A 20,977-nucleotide genomic window follows, 5' to 3' on the forward strand; every position below is an offset into this window, starting at 1 on the left:
AATTAAGGTTAGGGATTGGAGCGCATTTTTATGGAATTTTTGAATGTATTTTTAGAATTTTGATTTTTAACGGATTTTTAAAATTTAAATTTTTTAACGATTTTTAGAAAATTTAAATTTTTAGCCGAAATTTCAAATTTGAATTTTTAACGAATTTTTTGAATTTGAATTTTTACCGAATTTTTAAAATTTGAATTTTTAACGAATTTTTTGAATTTGAATTTTTACCGAATTTTTAAAATTTGAATTTTTAATGAATTTTTAACGGATAATTAGAATTTGAATTTTTACGAATTTTTTGCATTTGAATTTTTAACGAATTTTTGAAATTTGAATTTTAAACGGATTTTCTGAATTTGAATTTTAAGAAGATTTTTAAAATTTGAATTTTTAACGGAATTTTAAAATTTGAATTTTTAACGGAATTTTTGAATTTGAATTTTTAACGATACTTCAAAATTTTAAATTATAACGGATTTTTCGAATTTGAATTTTAAAATTTAAATATTTAATGGTATTTTTGCGTTTGAAATTTTAACGATTTTTTAAATTTGAAAAAAAAAATTCCCAAATATTCCAAATTTTAAATTTCAAAATATCAAATCTTCAACGGTTTTCAATAATTCAAAAATTTTAACGGTTTTCAAAAATTTAATTTTTTAACAGTTTTAGAAAATTCAAACATTTAACGGTTTTTATTTGAAATTTCAAAATTTTCAAAGGCTTTTTCCAAATTTAAAATTTTTTTTAAATTCTTCAAAATTTCAACGGTTTTTAAAAATTCAAATTTTTTAACGATTTTTTGATCAATTTCAAATTGTTTAAAAGGTCAAATTTGAATAAGTTCAGTTCCGCCCAAACTGCTCAATCAGCACCAAACTTGACTTCCAAAATCCCAGCTCAGAACAGAAAAAAAAACTCAGAATGAGAATTAAAAATTAATTATCTTTTTGAATTGTTGTGAAATAAGCAAAAATGAAATAAAAATAAGAAAAAAAAATTGAAGAATTTTACGAGATGATAATAAAAAAATAAGTAAGTAAATAAATGAATAAATACTAGACCGAGAATTGGAATTCTCTACCGCAGAATAGAACATAGCGAAACGTGTGGTCAAGCCATAAAAAAATGGAATTAAGCTTGAATTTTTCTCAGAATTTCATGAATCATGATTTGTATTTTAATTTATTAAATATTAATAATTTTCAATTAAAATTGTTGTTTTTTACATGATGGACATGGACATGATCTAGAGCTTTGCTTGTGCTTGTGCTGTGCTGTGTGATGGAAAGAGTTGATTTTTTATTGGATCTAAATTGACTTTTTTAATTATTTTAATCGCTTTTTTGTCTTTTTAAGTCTTTTTGTGTCTATTTATGGAACTAAAGTCGGATTTTTATGGAATATGAAGTTGATTTCATTTTGGTGAGATTAGTTGTTAAATGACTAATTTTTGGAACAAAAATCAATAATTTTAATCTTCTAATATTTTAAATAAAAATTTTAAAAAAAATTTAATTCGGTCATCTCGGATATTTTTTGTCCTCTCGGTAAATAATTGGTCTTCTCAGTAAAAAAAAATTGGTCATTTTAGAAAAAATTGATCATCTTGGAAAAGAAATTAGTCATCTTGATATAAAATTGGTCATCTTGGTAGACAAATTAGGTCTTCTCAGTTTGAAAATTTGGTCATTTTAATTTACAAAATTTTTATCTTGGTATGTAAACTTGGTCTCATCAGAATAAAAATTGGGTATATCTCGGTTTTTAAACTTGATCTTCTCAGAATGTTAGCTTGATATTCTTGGTTTGCAAATTGAGTCTTCTCAAATTGCTAATTTAGTCATTTCAGAATACACAGAATGCAAATTAGGTCTACTCAGAATATAAATTGGGTCTACTCAGAATGTATGGTGAGTCGAGGTGGCTCGGTGGCGGAATGGTTTAGTACTTCGGTACATAATTATTGCAACACCGATCTAGCGATCATGGGTTCGAGACTCGGCATGGGAAATTTTTCACATGTCCTTTTTCGAATCATATGTAGTGGAAACGCGGCTCACAGCCTCCCTTTGAAGGCTACAGGCAGTAATGTCATCAAAGAAGTGGTTCGGATTCCACTATAAACTGTAGGTCTAGGTTTGAGCGAGAGATCTGGCGAATCCTCCCTCGTTAAACTCCCAATAGCCATGAAACGCATATAAACGCGCAGCTATGGACCTTAAGGTCTGCAATGCTAATGTTTATTTTTTTTTTTCTACTCAGAATGTACATTTGGTCTTCTTGGTATACTAATTCGGTCATCTCGGAACAAAAATTCGATCATCTTGGTAATCAAAAGTGAATTTTTTCAAGTATTTCAATCCCATTCATAAAATGCAAATTCCAATGTTTATATTTAAATAAAATCTTTAATAAAAATGAATAAAATTGTTTACGGATTTGCGGCATTCGCGAGCATTAAGCATCGCACATGAAGCAGCAGCAGCAGCAAAGAATGATACACATAAAAAGTGTAATAAAAACAAAAATCGGAGCAGTAAACAGTCTCGCAGACATCGGAATGTTATGAGTGGGCTTAAACAATAATTATGACAGGTTGAAGGCATGCACGTTGGGTGGGCGAGAGGAACAAAGAGGAACTGAAAAATGTGTGGGAGTTGTTGCATGTTGCGATAAGCTGCTGCTGCTGCTGCATTTCTTTTTGGCATCATTAATTTGTCGTGCTGCAAACAAATTTTTATCAATTTCATCACAATTTTTCCCCTTTTTCCTACTTTTTGGGTGTGGAAATTGAGAATGTAAATCCATAAAAATTGAATATTTACACAATAAACTCGAGTATTTGAGTGAATTTAGGGATTCTAATGTTGATAAATGTTGTGGATAATGTTGGGAGATTTTTATTGATTTTTATACAGTTGATTGGATAAGATTTGTTGATATTTTTAGGGGTATTTTGATGTACTGAGTTAATAAATTGATTTTAGAATTCAATCTGAATTTTTGATGTATTCCGAGATGACCAAATTTGATTTCTGAGAAGACCAATTGAATCTGAGAAGACTTGGTTTTTGAGAAGAACAAACTTAGATTTTGAGAAGACCTATTCTGCATACCGAGAGGACCAAACTTGAATTCTAAGAACATCAAATTGTGCATTCTGAGAAGATTAAATTTGAATTCTGAAAAGATTTAATTTGCAAACTTAAAATATCAAGTTAGATTTGGAGAAGATCAAATTGGAAAATCGAGTTGACCAAATTTATAATTTGAGATAACAAATCATTTATTGAGGTGACCACTTATTATCCGAGATGATTGATTCTTATCCGAGATGATCAAATTTTTACCGAGATGACCAATTATTTACCGAAATGACAGAATATGTTACCGAGATGACAGAATATGTTACCAAGATGACAAATTTTTCCAAGATAATAAAATTTCACTAATTCTCAATGAATACTTAGACAATCTCATCAAGTCTTTACAAATCAATTCTGAAGTGATTTTAATCCAATTTCTCCAAAAATAATAAAATTAAATCCCCTCGGAAAACCTTTCACATCCTATTAATGAACTTCAAATTACAATGACCTCCTTGAACGTCTACAAACAAAACTATTTTCGATTAAATCTTACAATGATTTGCAATTATTTCATTTCAATCCAATTAATTTTTCCACTTTTTTGTGCTTGTTCTTGTCCCTGTGCCTGTCCATGTCCTTGAACACAATTCCAATCATTTTTCATTCTAATTTCACTCTAAGAACCCAAAAATACATTCGAGAATGACAAATTATATTTGCAGCATTAACTTTCTTTCCATTCCATTATTCCATCCATGTACAGCATGCAGGCAGGCAGTATCAAGTGAGTCGAGTGTCATTAAATCGAGGAAAAATTTACATAAGCAAGGAGGAATTAACGAGAATGGTTAAAAATATAAAAGGGGGATGCAAGTATGCTATGATAAGTAAATGCAAATCCATTTCTGTTTGACACGATTTACTTTTTTTGATATGAGAGAAATTGATATGAGATTAAGGCAAGTTGAGTGATGTAGGGGATTTTAGGGTTTATATGAATAGATATGAAGAGTGGTTGTGGGGTTAATAGAATATGGGGGATGGTGAGTGATTATTGGTCATGAATTGAGATTTAAAATGGGATTTTTTGAATAATTTAATGCATTTGTGTCATCTCGGTATACAAATTTGGTCATCTCGGTATGCAAATTTGGTCATCTCGGTATGCAAATTTGGTCATCTCGGTATGCAAATTCGTCATTTCGGAATACAAATTTGTCTATATCGGTTTATAAATTTTTGCAAATAATTTTTCATTCCATTAAAAAAGGTCATCAAAGTAAATAATTTTGGGAAGAAATTGATCATCTAAGAAATAAATTGATCAGCAGGGGAGTAAATTGTTTATCTTGAAAAATACTTAGTCATCTCAGTAACCATTTGGTCAACCCGGAAAAGAGTCAATCATTTTGGAAAAAAAAGTGATCATTTTGGCAAATAACTGGTTATCTCTGCTAATAAATGGATACTCTTGGGAACAAATATCACCATCTCGGCAAGAATTTAATTCACCTTGGAAACGAAGTTGAGTCATCTCGGTAAGAAAATAATTTTTATCAATGTTAAATTAAACATTCTCGGTAGAAGATTAAGTAAGTTTAGAATGTAAATTTGGTCATCTCAGAATACAAATTTTGTCATTTCAGAATACAAATTTAGTCATTTCAGAACAAAAATTCCATCATCTCGGTGATCAATATCCTTCCCTTAACCTTCAAAAAACACCAAATTCAACAACATTATTCCCCATTAACCACTTTATCAAGCCCAAAAAATCATAATTCTTCATTAAATTCACCTCAAAAATTATCCGCAAAATCATAATTCATCCAAAAATTTTCACGATAAAAATTCAGCACCAAGAAAAAGTCAATTTGAATATTCAACAACAAGCACAAATGTTTGTGTCCACAACAGCACCCAAAAAACAGTCAGGCACAGAAAGAGAGAAAAATTGAAGCCGGAAATTTTGCTTAATGTTCACTAAATGCATTCATTTACTGAACGAATTGACTTCCTACGATTAATGCTGAGTATAGGATAGGGGGGAGTGGGGGAGGGTTGGGGTTGAATTTGGGGGTCAGGGGTAAAACCCCTCAATAATTTTTGAGATTTTTTCTCGATTTTTTTGGATTTTTTGAGGGAAAAAATTTGGAATTTTTGTCATAATTTGGGGGAGGGGTCACCTAACCCCTGGGTACCCCCCTGCCTACCCCAAAACATTTTCAAATTCATTTATGTGTGATTTTTTGTTACTTCATGTTCATTCAGGTCGCAGCGATTATTTTTTATATTTTTCTCATTTTTCTCCGTTCTGTTCTGTTTTTTTGGCAAGGAACTAAGGAATTAAGGAACAGAACTGAAGTTGGGTAGGGGACACTCGATTGTGTGTTTATAATTAGAAATTGTTTCCATTCTCATTTGTATTTTTATTTATTATTCTTTCCGTGCCTTGCTGTATTTTTTTTTTTTTGTATTATTTTGGAGGGATTGCAGCTATATGAATTTAATATACAGGAACAACAAAAACAAGGGGTTGCTTATAGCTTGTTATTTTCTCTTTTCATTTATTTTCTACTTTTTTTATTTTATTTTTTGTATGTCTATTAAATTGTTGCAAAAAATGCTAGTTTAAATGAGGATTTAAATGTTAGATTGAAGATTAAGGCGCACTTTAGAACATTTTTGTAGAATTTTGTAATTTTTGGAAAAATTTAGTCATCTCGGAAAAATTTCATCCTGTCGGAAAATTTATGTCATCTTGGAAGAAGAAAAAATAAAAATTGGAATGTTTTCACACTTTGAAAAAACTGTCACCTCAGAAAAAATACATCCTCTTGGAAAAATTTCGTCCACTCGGAAAAATTCCATCCTCTCGGGAAAATTCCAATCTTTCGGTAAAAATGCATTTTATCAAAAAACTGTGTCTTGTTAGAAAAAATTTAGTAAAAAATTTAAAATTTTAGCAAATTAATTTCATCATCTCGGTAAAAATTTTGTCATCTCGGAAAAGTGTGTTATCTGGGAAATGTTTTAGCAAAAAAATTGAAACTTTTTGATAAAAAAATTTTCATATTTTCAGAACAAATTGGATCTTCTCAGTAAGAAGTTGCATTTTTTCAGTAAATAGCTCCATCATCTTGGTAAAGAAAATGCATATATTTAGTAAAATACTGCATCATCTCGGTTACAAAAATTCATCTTCTCGGTTACAAAATTCCATCCTCTTGGTACAAAATTCCATCTTTTCGTAACAAAAATGTATCTTCTCAGAACTTAAATTTATCCTTTTAATAAATGATTATATCTTCTCGGTAAAAAGTTTTATCATCTCGGTCAAAATTGCATCATCTCGGATTTTTTTAAAAAAAAGATGCTCTTAATGAATTCAGACAAACTACATACACAACCTTATCGTACCTTCAAAACAAGTCACACAGAAACACAGAAAAAAGGAGGAAAAATGAATGCAGAAGAGATGAAGTTGCAGGAATTGAGAGTCGAAACAATGTGTAAATCACATGCTATAAATTTTATTTTTTTTTTCTTTCCTATTCTTATTATCCTGAATGAAAATTAGAATCAACATTTGAATTAACAAGGACCTGAACTTGATAATCTTCAGCAAGTCACTTTTTAATGAATTTTTTTCCTCTTTTTTTTCTTCTTTTTTTTGTTAATTTAAGAATAAGTTGACTTTTTGGGTGATGATGACGATTAGGATGAAATAATGATTTATTTATGAACATTTGTGCATGAATTTCTATTATTTTTTTTGATACATTTTAGGGGATTTATGGGAAATTTTATGCTAATTATTCAATCGAGATATTTCAATAATGGAAATTGAGGCTAAATTGATATTTTTATGTCATCTTGGTGACAATTTGAGTTGTTTAATAGATTTAGTAAAATTAGGAGAGATTTGGTCATCTTGGGGCATATTTGGTCGTCTTGAGGAACAGATTTTGTCATCTTGGTTTATGAATCTTGGCGAAAATTTGATCATCTTGGTACTGATTTTGTCACTTTAGTACCAATTTAGTCATCTTGAGGTGCATATTTAGTCATATTTAAAAAAATTTGTTCTTCTTGGGATAAATTTGGTCACCTTAGAACAGTTTTAGTCATCTTGGAATAAATTTAGCAATCTTGGGCCAAGATTAAGTCATCTTGAGAAACAAATTCAGTCATCTTGAGAAACAAATTCAGTCATCTTGAGAAACAAATTCAGTCATCTTGGAATAAATGATGTCATTTCGGACCAGATTTAGTCCTTTTGGCAAGAATTTAGTTAACTTGAAACAAGTTTAGTCTTCTAGGTAGAAATTTGATCACTTTAGGACAGATTTAGTCATCTAAGGATTGATTTGGTCATCTAAGTCCCCTTATGAAGCCATTTATCATAAAATATTCCAAAATAAATGTCCCAAATCTGAATAAACTCCTTACAAATCAACAATATTAAAATTGTCCCAAAGCAATTCCTTCAACTCCAAAAAAACGTCTTAAAAATTCATCCAAATTTTCATTTGTTTATTTTATTCAGTTCAATGACTTTTTTACATCCACAAACACAAAAAAAAACTCGCGAGAATCCCAAAAAAAAAAGCAAAACTTTTTTAAAATTCTCAACGAAAAAAATTTTCTTTTAATTGCTAGCAAAAATTTATCCTTCTCGGAACTGTAAAAATTGTGTATCTTATTTCTGTATTTTGATCACGCAAACTGCTCGAAAATCAGCAGCAGCAGCAACTGCGACAACAACAACAACAAAAGCCATTCATTCATAAAAGTCGATTTTTGGGTGGAAATAAAGTCAGTCAAGAGGAAAATTTTTATGCGCCTCGACCGACGTCCCTTTTTGTTGTTGTGTCTGTGCCTGCCTGCCTGCCTGTATGTGCTGAAAGATTTATGGAATAAAATTGCAATTTTTGAGGAATAAAAAAAAACTGAAATTAATTGTCACTCGATTTTCACTCGTCATTAAGGGGATGGGACGGATGGAATAAAGCCTTTAAAGAATTCTTTTGAGACATGGCATGATGGTTGGGAGGAGATTTTGAGAGGGTTTAGTAATGTTCAATGGATGAAAATTGAATGAAGACTTTATGGTTATGGATGATTAAAAGGAGAGAATTTTGTGATATTTTAGAAATTTTGTGGTGTTTTGAAGAAATCAGTTCTGTCATCTAGGTAAAATTATTATGTCATCTCGGAAATATTATTCTGTCATCTCGGCAAATAAGTTTTATCATCTAGTCGAGTTCGATTATCTTAGTAAACATATTCTATTATATTAAACATTTTGTCATCTTAGAAATTATGTCATCTCAGAAGTTCTGTCATCTCAGAAATTATGTCATCTCAGAAGTTCTGTCATCTCAGAAACATTCTGTCTTCTCAGAATACATTTGTTCATCTCGGATCTAATTTAATCTTCTCAGCTAAGATAATTATTAATCGTTTGAATACAATTTATTCAGCTCAATAGATTCTGATATTTCAGAACTAATTTGGTCATCTTAGATTTAGTTTGGTCATCTTAGTTGATTCTATCCTCTTGGTACACATTTGGTCATATGCTACTTAATTTGGTTATCTCAGTAGATTGTCTTTTGTCATGTCAGTAATCAATTGATCATATTGGACTTAATTAGGTCTTCTTGGATCTAATTTAGTCAACTCAGTAGATATTGTCTTCTCGGAATAAGTTTGACCATCTTGAAATTAATTAATAATCATATTTTGTCATCACGGTAAACAAATTCTACCATCTCGGCAAAAACATTTTTTCATCTCAGATCTGTCTCAATTACAACAATTTAAATTCATGAATAATATTTGACTTTTCAATCCCAAAACCCTCTCAATAACCTTTTCAAAACTTTTTTCAACATTTTTATTCTTCAAAAGCAATTTAAAAATCGATTAAAATTCCCCCAAAAAAGCAAAAAAGAAAAAAATGATGCAAATTTTTCTGGTTCCACAACAAGAATCTCACCTCAAAAATTGAGAAAAGATTTACAATTCTCAAAAGGAAGCAAATTTGCATTCTCAAATTTCACCAAAAAAAAAGGAGAAAAAAAAAGAAATAAATCAAAAAAGGAACTAGCGACAAACTGCACATAAAACACTTTGAAAGCTATCAAGACTTGAAAATCTCTTTTTTTTATTCAGGATGAAATTCAATGAATGAAAATTATTTTTACCGAGGGGACGAAATCCCATGAGCTCATCATCGATGAGCACGAAAATCTGCTTCATTTCTTTACTTTCCCTTCTTCTTGTTCCTTCTTTTTTGTCCCCTTTTTTTGCATCAATCAGATTTGCGCCTTTAAACTGTTCTTTCAACAATATGAAGACACAGCACGAAGAGGGAACCTGAGTCACATATACATGCACATGTCTAAGGGTAACAAAAGAGATTAAAATTGCAGAGATTCCATAAAGAACAGGAAGATTGATAAGAAAATACATTAAATAACATATATTCATGTATGGATGGACTTATTTACATTGACGAGAACAAACAGATGGATAAGTACTGACTGTGGAATTAAATGACTTTGATTGAAATCATTTGATAAAATAGAAGGATTTAGAGACATTTTTTGGATGGATGCTCTGAATTAGTTGGGAGGAATTTTTAGGTTAAATTTTGAAATTATTTCGCAAAAAACTGCAAAAAAAATCTTAAAGTTGCTTCTGAGGTGATAAAGTCTATCGAGATGACCAAATTATAACCAAGATAACGCAACTTTTCTTGATCATGATGAGCAAATTAAGTTGAATATGACAAAATGTATACTGAGATGACTAAAAGCCGAGATAACAAAACTAAGTTCAAGGTGATAAAATGTTCACAAAAATAATAGAATTTACCGAGATAGTTAATTTAGTTCCTAGATGACCAAATTTATTCTGAGATGACAAGATTTACCGAGGTGATGTAATTAATTTCAAGATGACATAATGTGTAACAAGATGACAAAATTTACCGAGAATACTAAATTGTGGTTAAAAATGACCAATTGCAGACTAAATTGACATAGTTTACTGAATTAATCAAATTTCTTTTGTCATTTTGAAAACATGTTAAGCCGAGATGTCCAAATTAAATCCAAAATTACCAAATGTATATCGAGAAAACAGAACCTACTGAGATTATCAATTAAGAATTAACTCAGAAACCACGAATAAGGCAAATTTATTTCCAAGATAATAAAATGCCCCTTAATTAAAATGATCAATTTTGTACCAAATTCACCAAAACTGTACCAAGATAACAAAACCTACCGAAATGACGCAAAATGTTCTTTTCAAAACATTAAAAAAATTCTGTCCAAAATGACCAAATTAATTTTAAAATGACAGAACCATGAGCCGATGAGAAAATACAGTCTCCTTACTGAGATGATCAAATTTATTACCGAGAAGACACAATCATTCCAAGATGACACATTTTTTCCAAGATGACACAATCATTCCAAGATGACAATATGTTTCCAAGATGACATAACCTTCAAAAAAAACTAATTTAAATCTATAAATAAAAAAATCCTAAATTATGTTACAAGCTGTTCACAAATTCATTTGATTACACCTCTCACATGTCTCACTAAGACCCCTCATGTAATACAAACTATCATGCACAGTCCCGAACCCCTAACAGAATATCCATAATGACAATAGTGAACGTGTGTCATCGTCAGATTTAATTCCATTGGCTTTAATGTGATGCAATTGAATATTAAAAGTGATAAGAATCTTTAATGATTGAAATAAATGTTGGAAGTAAGTCACGCGACCTGAACAGAAGCATCCTCGACAATATGGACTAATTCGACTGATAAAATTTCATTTTTATTATTTTTTTTTTATACAGCACATGCGATGGATTTTGACTTGATTTTCAGTCATTTAGCTTATTTTTTTGTTAATTCAACGGATCATTTACAGTTACGACTCGAATCAACAAGAATTTTCTATGAATAAATATTTCAGCTTCATTGTTGCTGTTGCTCTTATTGTTATTACTGCTGTTACTGCTGCTGTTGTTATTGGTGCGCATCAGAACAGAAAAAAGAGACTAAAATCCCTTCAACGTCATTCAAAACAAATTTAATACTTGAATTCATTCGTTTTTCGTTTTTTCACGTCCCGAGAGGTGCATTAAGAAGAATCGGAACATAAATTGAGAGAAATTAACCCGAGATGGAGAAATTTTACTGAGATGGTGGAATTTTTTCCTAGATGACAATTTTTTCTGAGATGACATAAATTTTCCTTATTGATACAATTTTTACAAAATTATAAAAATTATCTGAGATGAAAAAATTTGTTTGAAATGACAATTTTTATCCGAGAATACGCAATTTTTCTGAGACGACACATTTATCCTTAGGAGACCAAATTTATCCTAGCAAACACAATTTTTCCAAAAATAGGAAACATTAAAATATGACAAAATTTATTAAAGACTCCAAAATATATATTTTTTTAAATATTTCTGAGATTTAAGAAATTTTCCTAGATGACACAATTTTTCTCAGATACTCAAATTTTCCAAGATGACAAAACATATCTTAAATGACTGTAAATATCTTAGATGATCAAATAATTTTGAAATGATAAAATTTTCTCAATGTATCAAAAATTGTCCGAGATGACTAAATTTTTCTTAGATGACAAAAAAAAAACTTCCGAGATAATAACATTTTCTGAGAATTCAAAACGTTTCTTAAGATGACAAAAATTGTTAAAGATTACTAAATATTTCTGAGTTGACACAACTTTTCCTAAAAGACAAAATCTATCTGAGATGACATAAATTATCCAAGATGACACAAAATTTTGGTTAAGATAACACAAATTTCTTAATTAATAGAAAATTACTGAAAGGACACAATTATTTCTAGGTGACAAAATATTTCCAATATGACACAATTTTGTGAACATTTAAAATTGTTTCTAAATGACAAAATCAATTCAAAATTGAAAAATATTTCTTAGATAACACAATTATTCTAAGATGACAAAATATTTCCGAGATGACTTAATTTCACAAAAATTTCAAATTTTTCTACAATTTTAAGTTCTTTCAGTAATAGCAAAAATTTTCTGAGATGATGCAATTTCACCAGGATGACACAATTTTGCCGAGAAGACACAATTCTACCTAGATAAAAAAATCTTTAAAGTATTCAAAAAATCTACACGAAACCCTTCTAAAATCCACATCAATTCATACATCACCCGGGGGCACTAAACGTCGAACGAACAAACGAAAAAATCTTTCAACATCGTATTTGTTTCATTTTAAAAAGTCATCAAAAGAGAGAGAAACGGAATCGAGTGAGTAAATTCCCAATAGATTCCCAAATTGTAATATTATAGTTCCAACTTCGGATATCTTATTTCAATGACGAGGGAACGCAACTCTTTTTACAGCCGGTTTTGTTTTGCTTATTTTGTAAATTAATTGGAAATTGAGTCGACCCAGTCGGGGATGTTGCCGAGATGACGAAATCTTCAATGACTGCTGCGACTTAAATTTGTTTATTTTGAGCATATTTTTTTGGATGTAAAATCTGCACAAAAAAGAACTCAAATTTCCGTCGAACGTGATTGACATTTTGACAACAATCTGTTCCTACAGACAAGGAACAGCAAGCAGCAAGAAGCAAGCAAACAAAGATTGTTGTCTGTTCAAGTCTCGAAGGCTTCATTATTCAATGTGATGAAAACATGCTGACTTTCTTATAGATTGACAATTGATTGAGCATATGCCGAACATATATAGACGAGAATATGAAGAAGATTGAGGAACATGGATGGATATTGAGAATTTTGTGATTTTGAGAAGGTTTTGGGTCTGTCTATGGAACTATGGGGTAGTTCCTGGGAACGTAAGGTTTCTGGTATGGGGAGGTACTTAATGTATGCCTCTAGGTATGTATCAAGTAAGGAACAATGACAAAAAAGTAACAAAATTGACAAAAATTGTCCTAAAGTTTACATGTCGGTACCGGTCAGTTCCGTCAGCTCCGTCAGTTCCGTCAGTTCCGTCAGTTCCGTCAGTTCCGTCAGTTCCGTCAGTTCCGTCAGTTCCGTCAGTTCCGTCAGTTCTGTCAGTTCCGTCAGTTCCGTCAGTTCCGTCAGTTCCGTCAGTTCCGTCAGTTCTGTCAGTTCCGTCAGTTCCGTCAGTTCCGTCAGTTCTGTCAGTTCCGTCAGTTCCGTCAGTTCCGTCAGTTCCGTCAGTTCCGTCAGTTCCGTCAGTTCTGTCAGTTCCGTCAGTTCTGTCAGTTCCGTCAGTTCCGTCAGTTCCGTCAGTTCCGTCAGTTCCGTCAGTTCCGTCAGTTCCGTCAGTTCCGTCAGTTCCGTCAGTTCCGTCAGTTCTGTCAGTTCCGTCAGTTCCGTCAGTTCCGTCAGTTCCGTCAGTTCCGTCAGTTCCGTCAGTTCTGTCAGTTCCGTCAGTTCCGTCAGTTCCGTCAGTTCCGTCAGTTCTGTCAGTTCCGTCAGTTCCGTCAGTTCCGTCAGTTCCGTCAGTTCCGTCAGTTCCGTCAGTTCTGTCAGTTCCGTCAGTTCTGTCAGTTCCGTCAGTTCCGTCAGTTCCGTCAGTTCCGTCAGTTCCGTCAGTTCCGTCAGTTCCGTCAGTTCCGTCAGTTCCGTCAGTTCCGTCAGTTCTGTCAGTTCCGTCAGTTCCGTCAGTTCCGTCAGTTCCGTCAGTTCCGTCAGTTCCGTCAGTTCCGTCAGTTCCGTCAGTTCCGTCAGTTCCGTCAGTTCCGTCAGTTCCGTCAGTTTCGTCAGTTCCGTCAGTTCCGCCAGTTCCGTCAGTTCCAACGGTCCAAAGTCATACAACGGTCGCCCATAGACTCAAATTTCGTATGACGTTGAGTCGACTTAAGTCCGCCATTCAATCTTCTCAAGCAGTTCCTCATCATTTCCACAAACTTAAAATGAATCCACAAATGTAAAACATTTTGATGGCAGTTCCAATTCCAAAACTTATGAATCTCCCACATTTCCATTTCCACCGACCATCTTCATCACCATAACCTAGATTTATGCTCAAATAATCACCAAAAAAAAAGAAGCTACAGCATATCCAAAAAAAAGAATGTTCATCCCCGACCACAACAACCTCAAAAAAAAACAAGTCAAAACTTTAAATAACCTCAAAAAAAAAAATCAAGTAAGCATAAAACCTGGATGTGTCTGATTAATAAAAACAACAAACGAAATGGAAGCAGCAACAACAACAAAAATGTGGCGCATCTGTGACACGACGACAAAAAAAGGGGAAACTCGAGTATGAAGGATGGAAATGATGACAATGAATGGAAAATCAAAGTCAAATTACAAGCAGCTCGAGTGCTGATGTTAAGGAACTGACAAAAAAGGGTTTTTTGGATATAAAGTTTGTTGGCTGTTACAGCAAGGGATGGAAAATTAATTGCCTTGAAGGATGTGAGTTGAATGTTTGAGGTAATGAGGATGATTTACATAAAAAGGAGCCTTGGAGCTGTTTGTGAGAATCGCGGTGTGTGATGTGAATTTAGTTGAAAGGGTGAATTTGAATTGTGGATGAGATTTGAGGATGAATTGCTTTTTATGGGAATTTAGAGATGTTATTTGATGACAATTGTAGGAAATAGCACTCGAATAATTTGAATTTGGTATCTAAATGTGGATTTAAACAGATCCAAGAGTTGAGGAGCAAGGGAGAACATCAATGGCTGATTAAGGCCGTACTTTGGATCAGAGTAAGCAGAATTCTAATTTGAAGTTCAATTTCAATGAATTTTTGACTCTATTGGAGTTGAGTTTTGTAGTCCGATTGAATTTTAATGCAGTCTGGCTGCCAGAATCCTGTCATTTATGCTTTAGACAAAGTATGATGCAAATAAGTATCAAATTCTCTAAAAGATGCAATAGATTTGTAATTTAACAATCAATTCATGTCAACGGATTATTTCAGCATTTTTGAACACGTTTGTCTCTAAAGTTTGAATAACTCCACTGCAAGTGGTTTAACTAGATATTTGTACTACAGACTTTAGTGAATTCACATCCACAATATCATCCAACTCTGTTACTTACTTACTTACTGGAACAATTCTCCGACTAGGAGCCTAGGTTATTACAAAAGACCTTTCATCTGACTCTGTTACTGGCCACAACCAATTCTGTTATTCTTCAAAAAACATAGAAATATCTGAATTTGTCATTAATAACCAAGATAATGGATTGAAATCAGAATAAAAACAAAGAAAAAATGCTCAATTTAAATGTTGAACAGAAGCTCAATCTCCAACCGTAGATGGCCCAGTTGAGAAATTTTAATTTTCCTCTCAAAGTACAAAATAGTACACAGTTTCCATATTTATGAACAGCTACTAAATCTAGAGCTCTAGAGCATCAGATAATCGTGATTTTGAACGGGACTGTATTCAGTCAACCCAATATCCCCTAAAGATGCAAAGACGGAAAATTTGTAGAGTCAGATAGAAGGGCTTTTTGTAGAAACCTAGGCTCCACATCTGAGCATGGTTCTAGTAAGTATGTAAGTGATATCACCTAAAATGACATTTATATTGATGACAATAGAGAAAAATGAAAAAATTAAGGCATAATTAAGTCATTACATTGCTTTAGATCTGTCCTTGATTGGAATCTACAAAATAAAAGACGCATTCAAGCTCCAAAAGCAACTTAACTCAGAACAATGATGAAAGATTGTCAGCTGAATGTAGAAACAGACAATTTGTGCAAACTAGGTGACAGAACCAGCAACAGAGTCAAAATGGATGCATTTTGTTTTAATCTAAGCACAATACAGGAACATAATTAAAGTCAATAAGAGAGTATTTCATTAGATCAGAGTTTGAAGTCAATATTGACTTGAGTCAACTCGACCCGACTTCGAGCTCTGCATTAGATTGATAAGAACAAGGAATTATTTCCTCAAAATTTTCATGAAGCCGATCTTAATGAGAGAGAGCGGGGTTTGTGAGAGTCTACGTAGCAAATGCTTGATCCCCCATATTACCCCATAAACTTAACGAGCCACGACATCGAGTAATTCTCATCAAATACTTTCCCATATACAATTTCCCAACCCAAACCCAAATCAATCTCTAATCATCGCCAAAAAAAAACATTGCAAAAAATGAAAATGAAAATTTCCTCACGAAAAGAAAATAAAAGAAAATCACTTTTCAATAATTGAACTTCATAAAGTTCTCATAGCAAGCAAGTCAAACAAAAAACGAGTAGCACAAAAATGCGCAGATCCACAAAGAACATTCTCATTCCACCATGTACAGCACAAAATGAATGAAAATGAGTAGAAAATTCAGCCCAAGAAAAAATCGCGAAAAACCCTTCCTCATTTTATGGCCGTGCCCTGCTTTTCGTTCCTTATTTGTTATCAAAACTAATCGATCTCCCCTCTTTGTTAAGCAGTGCTGCATTGTTGTTGTTGTTGCTGAAAATGAAAAGTGGCTTTTTTGTTGGATTTCCACCAACAATGTGTCGGAAAATGGAAAAATTGGGAAAATTTTTATTAGAAAAATCGCGATTTTTTTTGTTTGTTTGGTGCGAAAATGGAAAATGAAAAAGAAAATGTGTGGAAAATTTTTCTTTTTATGGGAAAATGAAAAAATTTTTTTCAAGGATTTTTCCGTTTTTTTTGGAATCAATGTTGGGAAGGAATTAGAAGGAATTGAAGTGGATTTAAATAGATTTTTTGTGATTTGTCGATTACTGTTGAGTATTGAGTGCTGTTGAAGAGATATTGCGAATTGTAGTTTAAGGATGTTGATGAGGATTTGAAGGAATTGCTGATTATTCAGAATAATTTGGATTTTTTTGGATCAAAAAGTCGTCATATTAAGGGAATTAGTTGGAATAATTTATTGTTATTTCCGGATTATTATTGAAATTCGAATTATTTGAGAATTATTAGGAAGGCTATATGCTGTATTATTGCTTCGACTTTTGATCAATTCTATTATGTCCCTACGGAATCTCAATAGAGTCCCGATGTTTTATGAAAATCAAATGGTCAGCCTACTTATGAATATTTGAAGAAAACGACGCTTAAACCCTTAATATCCTTAACTGTCAGAAGTTTGGAATAAATTAATCAATTTTAGACATTGTCAACGTACAAAATAGGGCTCATTTGCATCGAATTCAAGAATGTAAGCAAGTTTTGTAGCATTCTGAGGCATATTAAGTCTCAATCTAAAGTTTACAGTTTGCAACCGAGTTTTAATCCTAACAACCAAAGTCCAGAAACGTTCAAACAACCACAATACATACGCTTAATAAAAGAGTAAAGGCATATCCAAAATACCTCATCTAAAGGATGACAGTCTCAAGTGCAGCTCACAAAATTTGTAAATTGTTTTTTTAAAATTTATATAATTAATGACAATTATTGGATTAATGCAATAATCCTAAAACTGTTTAATTCGGTACAGAGACAGACAGTCCTCCGGAAGTCAGACTCTAAAATGGAATCCTGCCAACTCTAACTCGATCGTTGTTTGTATTAATAATTCTTACTTGTTGCAACAATATCCATGATTGGTGACATAAACTGTTGAACATAGTTTAAAGCTTCATTTTTTTTACATACCTAGAATGATAAAAATAGACAAAAAATTGATTAGAAAATTTGAAATTTATTTAATTAGAATTTAAAAGTTATTAATAATTTGTAGAAATATTTTGAATTAAATTCCAATCTTAAAATGAGTCCTGAATAGCACAAGTCGGCTAATCAATCCAAAATTCAGCAAAAGCTTGACTCTGGCACAAACCAAATGGATTAAATTCTAATCTGAATTGAAGTCAAAGTCATGACAGTCTGAGTTGGATTATTTGATCGATTAGCCAATTTGTGGTTCGGACATAAAGATGATTCTGTCATAAATTCTCAACAAAGAGTTAGCAGGAACAATAATGGTCAGAAGTCTGGATTCCAATGAAGTTCAAAAAAAGATCTGGCAGGACTTTGAAGTCCGGACTCCATGTAGGCGCCTCCACATTGGAGTCCAGTCCATTCTGATTCAGACCCCACTAAAGTCCAGCCAACCCTCCCTTCAACCTTCAGAATCCACAAAAAATCCTCAAGAAATACAAAAATATCATTAATTCCCTCCATCCATGTTCCACATTTACGTGACTTCCAAAATCTATTCAAAAATATTCATTTTTATTTCATTTCTCTCTTCATTTCTGTTTCTGCCGATTCGTTAATTGCCACTTCCTCAATTCCCTCACTTCATAACTATTATTTAACAAAATTCAAAGTTCCTTAATAGCTAGAATTAGTCGAGTTAGCTGCTAATCTCATATTATTATCCTATGAGCATTTTTGTTATTTTTTTCTTTTTTTTTTGGATTCTTTATTGGCCGATTAAGAATTTAATTGGATGGGAATTGAGTGGATGTGTGAGGAGTTTGAGTTGATGTGTGGATTTGGAGTGGATGTGGATTTGAGTGGATGTAGATTTTGATGTGAATTACAAAAGAAATCAAACCAAAATTTCGTCAATTTGTGATATTTTGAGGGGTTTAAGTTAGTCTGAACAGATGTGTTCAGCTCTGTGGAGGAGGAATTGACATTCTATGTATGGATTGTCAACATTTGGAGTAGGGTTTGGGGTATTTGTACCCTCTTCCCTTCCCTTTTTGTGACAAAACCCCAAAAAATCCGAACTTACAAGTATGATTCGGACTTTGGATTGAAAAATCTATTTGAGTGTCAAGGGAGGGATAAGGAGGGATGGAGGTTGACCCCTATGACCCCTCAAAACTCACCTATGAGCTTTACAATTGTTTTATTATTTGATAGCAATTTTTAAACATTTTATTCAATTTAACACTAATTTTACCGCAAATTATGCAACAAAATCTACAAAATCACCATTTTTAAGCAACAATTCCTCAATAAAATCCCAAATTTCAGCCTCAACATCATCAAAAAATCCAACAAATCAATTTCTATTGTTATCAAAAAGAAAAAATCCTTCAAACATTGACAAAAGTCACCTACAAGACCTTTTTCTTTATAATTTCTCATACGTAATAACTCTATTATTAATCCACACACAACACAACAAGCACCAAAGGTCAACATAAATAGAAGAAAAAAAAAATATCAAGCCATAGTCATTATCCAACTCAAATGCCATGTCCATAACACATCTATTGTCACCCTCAATGCTACCCCACCTCCCCAAGTTAAGTCAACAATTCTCAAAAATCACACACCGCAAAACTTTCTTAATTCACAACGTAATATTTGAATAAATCAAAAGCAATCAAGTTTTCATTGAAAATTTTACTCCCTAGTGATATGTTTGCCTTACTGTTTGTATTTGATAGTCCTCGACGTCCTTACACACTCAAGTTGAAAAGTCAATAAGTCGTTCTTTCTTTTATTGTTCATAAAATGGAACTAGGACTTAGTTTTTTGAAGGGAGGTGAATTTTCAGAGGGGTTAAAAAAGTGTCAGTGGGACACTTTCAAATATTGATGTCGTTAAGTAGAATTATTATGTATGAGTTGCGACTTGACTCTTTCAGTTCTTGTGCGTTAGTTTGTTTTTGCTTTTTGGAAGTGACTTGAGGAATTTTTTATGATTTTTTATGAGGAGGAATTTTTGGAAAAAGTTTGTTTTTTATGTTTGTGGATATTGGGAATTGATGTTGATTTAGTGACTTAATAAAGTATTATTATGAAGTCTTTCAAGCTACTAGTTCAATTTAGAATCTCAAATCTAGTACTTAAATTTAAAATGTCAAGTCTATCAATTCAAACCTAGGACTTCACATCTAATACCTCAAATCAGATGCTTTAAATTCTAGTATCTCAAATTCGAGTAGCTTCAAATCTAGTACTTCAAATCTAGTACTTCAAATCTAGTACTTCAAATCAAGTATCTCAAATCAACTACTTCAAATCTAGTACTTCAAAACTAATATTTAAAATCTTGGACCTCATATCTAGTATCTCAAATTTAGAATCTTAAATCTATTACCTCAAATCTAGTCCTTCAAATCTAGTATTTCAGATCTAATACTTAAAATCTAGTACTTTAATTTAGTGGTTCAAATCTAAAATCTAGTACTTCAATTTAGGACCTCAAATCTAGTATCGAAAATCTAGTCCATCAAATGTGGTAACTCAAATCTAATACTTTAATCTAGAATTTTCATTTTCCAATCTAGTACTAGACTCAACTTTAGTCCTTAAATCTAGTCTTTCAATTTAATATATCTAATCTAGTACTTCAATCTTGTATCTGTAATTTCGAACTGTAATCTTGTTTGAGAATCAAGTTCTTCAAATCTAGTACCTCAAATCTAATATTTTAAATCTAGTACCTTAATCTAGTAATCTCGTTTTTCAATCTAATATTTCAGTCTAGTACTCCACTCTAGTCCTTAAATTTAAAATCTCAATTCAATCTAGTCCTTCAATCTAGTACAAATCAAATCTAGTTCGACCACTTAGTTTTTTGATCTGGTCTTTCAATCAAGCCTAGTTTATTAATCTAGTACTTCGATAAATTTAGTACTTTCATGAATTTAGTACATCCTTGAATCTAGTACTTCCTCAAATCTAGTACTTCCTTGAATTTAGTACTTCGATGAATCTAGTACTTCCTTCAATCTAGTACTTAAAATCAATATATAGTCCTCCTGTTCCTTAACAAACTTAACATCCAACATTCCTTAAAATTTACTTCAATTTCTAATCTCTTCCAATCCATTAAAATACTTCCAAAAAACACAGAGCATTATTCCCCAATTTATATCCAATATTCACATCTTACCCCTCCTAATCCCCAACCACCCTCTTAG

General features: G+C 32.0%; 2 protein-coding genes across 3 annotated transcripts in view; one reads left to right on the forward strand and one right to left on the reverse strand.

Moving 5' to 3' along the window:
• Ten-m (teneurin transmembrane protein Ten-m) overlaps nucleotides 1–20,977 on the reverse strand; it is a 175,220-nt gene that overhangs the window by 95,015 nt on the left and 59,228 nt on the right. The gene's annotated exons all lie outside the window — the stretch shown is intronic.
• Nucleotides 4,126–13,968, forward strand: LOC139097272 (uncharacterized). Its single transcript, XM_070649063.1, has 3 exons — nucleotides 4,126–4,135; nucleotides 13,311–13,593; nucleotides 13,797–13,968. Exons 1-3 carry the CDS (start codon nucleotides 4,126–4,128, stop codon nucleotides 13,966–13,968), a joined length of 465 nt encoding a protein of 154 aa, XP_070505164.1.

Source organism: Chironomus tepperi, unplaced genomic scaffold (assembly GCF_022539635.2).
Source record: "Chironomus tepperi strain 1889 unplaced genomic scaffold, CSIRO-AGI_Ctep_v1 contig_419, whole genome shotgun sequence".
NCBI lineage: Eukaryota > Metazoa > Arthropoda > Insecta > Diptera > Chironomidae > Chironomus > Chironomus tepperi.